This window comes from Emys orbicularis, chromosome 1, assembly GCF_028017835.1.
Source record: "Emys orbicularis isolate rEmyOrb1 chromosome 1, rEmyOrb1.hap1, whole genome shotgun sequence".
In the NCBI taxonomy this organism is placed as follows: domain Eukaryota; kingdom Metazoa; phylum Chordata; order Testudines; family Emydidae; genus Emys; species Emys orbicularis.
The window spans coordinates 350,258,539-350,260,829 of NC_088683.1; the positions used below are offsets into that span (position 1 = coordinate 350,258,539).

The 2,291-nt window shown below is 60.5% G+C and overlaps 1 protein-coding gene across 1 annotated transcript; it reads left to right on the forward strand.

The window, feature by feature from the left end:
- Nucleotides 1–515: 515 nt before the first annotated feature.
- On the forward strand, nucleotides 516–1,837 carry FAM181B (family with sequence similarity 181 member B). The gene has a single exon (XM_065408311.1). It carries the CDS (start codon nucleotides 665–667, stop codon nucleotides 1,835–1,837), a length of 1,173 nt encoding a protein of 390 aa, XP_065264383.1. The 5' UTR covers nucleotides 516–664.
- The last annotated feature ends 454 nt before the right edge of the window (nucleotides 1,838–2,291 follow it).

Here is a 2,291-nt window from a genome sequence, read left to right on the forward strand (position 1 = left end):
CCTAGTCACATTTAAAAACATGTTTACAAACACACTTTATGCTTTAAAACAGTAGCGTAGTGCAGCCCCTCCCCCCCCATCCTTGTTGTCACTCTTCAAACTGAGTAGACCCGTGTAAGCTAGAGTTACCAGTAAATACATAGGTAACGTGGCGTTTAAAAGCATGTTAGCCAATATGTTTATAAACTCAACCTGTTTCCTAGTCCACACAGGGCCTAAAGCACCCGTCACTGTGATGTCCAAGCACCACACAAACTAAAAATTAGCTCTGGATGTGCCCTAAATTAGTTGCCACAAGAGAATGAAAACAAAGGGTTAACAATCAGCACAACTCCTGGTCCCTCCTTTTTTTTTTTTTTTTTTATAAACACGGCATCATTAGCCCCCTCCTCTTCCACCTCTTCCAAGAACTAATGAACTCCCTTGGGGAGGGGAAAGCACGTAGAACAGGAGCTGGTGTAGCGATCTGTAGTTTGCCTTGGTGTCCCCTCCCAGGCAGCAGCAAGACCAAGGGTTTGCAGAGCACCCTGGCAGGACCATGACACACACACACTGGGGCCACAGCGGACAACCTTTCACCAAGGGCAAAAAGTAGCTTCCCTGCCCAGGCGCTGAACGCACCAGCAGCTGCAGCAGCGGCCAGGGGCAGAGGAGAAGGGAGGCGATGGCTGTGCAAGCTGCTATCCTCAATCCCCATCACTTCATCCCCTTCTGCTTCCCTGCCTCCGGGGGCCTGGCGGACTATGTTGACCTTGAGAAGAGCTACGAGGACGGGGGAGCCGCTCTCCTGGGAGGAGGAGGAGGAGGAGTGGGGGGAGGAGAAGACCCAGGGGATTTTAAAGAAGCCACCAGGGACCTGCTGAGCTTCATAGACTCGGCGTCCAGCAACATCAAGCTGGCCCTGGACAAGCCGGTCAAGTCCAAGAGGAAAGTGAACCACAGGAAGTACCTGCAGAAGCAGATCAAGCGCTGCACGGGCATCATCGCCTCCGCCCCTGCAGCGCCAGCCCCGGCCGGGGGCCAGGAGCTGCCCAAGCGGCCGGCCCCGCCGGCAGGGGCCGCCTCGCCCCAGCCCTCCTGCCCGCCCGGCCCCGCCGGCCATTGCAAGAACCCTGCCAAGCGGGAGGCCTCGCAGGCGGCCAGCAGCCTGCAGAGCAAGAGCCTGGCCGCCCTCTTCGACTCCCTGCACCAGGGCCGGGCTGGCGAGAAGGGCCCGGCCGGCGGCGGCAGCGGCGGGGGCGGCCCCCGCAAGGTGCCGCTGCGGAACCGCAACCTGCCCCCTTCGTTCTTCACCGAGCCGGCCGCGCCGCCGCCCCGCGCCCCGCCGCTCAGCGCCAGCCCCAAGGCGCTGGAGCGGGGCGGCGGCAGCCCGGAGGCGGCGGAGTTCTTCGAGCTGCTGGGGCCCGACTACGGCGGCCTGCTCCCGGAGCAGCCCCCCGCGCAGGAGGGTTTTCCGGCCCGCCTGCCCCCGGAGCTAAGCATGGAGCCCGCCCTGTACGAGCCCCACCTCCCGCCGCTGCCCCCGCACCTGCTCGGGGGGATGCTCTACCCCGAGCCCGCCTGGAGCCCCCCCGCCAAGAAGAGCCCCCCGGCGGCGGTTTCCTGCAGCAGTTTGAGCCTGCCCGAGACCTTGCGGCCCCTGCCTGCCATGGGGGCCCCAGGAGCGCCCCTCTACCCGGCCAGCTCGGACCCGGCTCCCGCGGGAGGCGAGGAGAGCCCAGCCCAGCTGGCCGCCGCCTTTGCTCCCTACTTCCCTGACTGCCCCCTTCCTCCTCCTCCTGCCATGCCTTATGAGTACAGCGCCGGGTACAACAGGGTGGCCTATTCGGGCCTCTAGGGGAGGCTTGGGGTGGAAGGGTGGACCGTAGGCTGCTTGTAACGTACCAGCTGGCAAAAAGCCGAGATCACTTTAGTTCCCCTCCCTTTACACTGTTTGATTTAGGGCAGTAAACTCAGAAAGAAAACGGGACGGGAGGGGACGGGGACGCTGTGGAATGGGGATCGCACCCACGTAGCCCTTAATCCTGGGGCTGGGTTATAGCTGATGATTGCCAACCTGATGGGTTTCTGTTCATAGCCAGAGTTTTTTGGTTTGGTTACTAGTCCTGATTCTTCTCTCCTATACAGCAATGTAACTCCATTGACGTCAGTACAGTCAAGGGCCTGATCCAAAGCCAACTGAAGTCAATGGGAGTCTTTTCACTAACTTCAGGGGGCTTTGGACCAGACACTAGTGCCACAGAGAAAAAGGTCATGCTCTTTAGCTGCAATAAATTTAGGGCCAGATTTTG

Coding starts and splice junctions, on each gene's coding strand:
- FAM181B (XM_065408311.1), top strand. CDS start 665: ATGGCTGTGCAAGCTGCTATCCTCAATCCCCATCACTTCATCCCCTTC.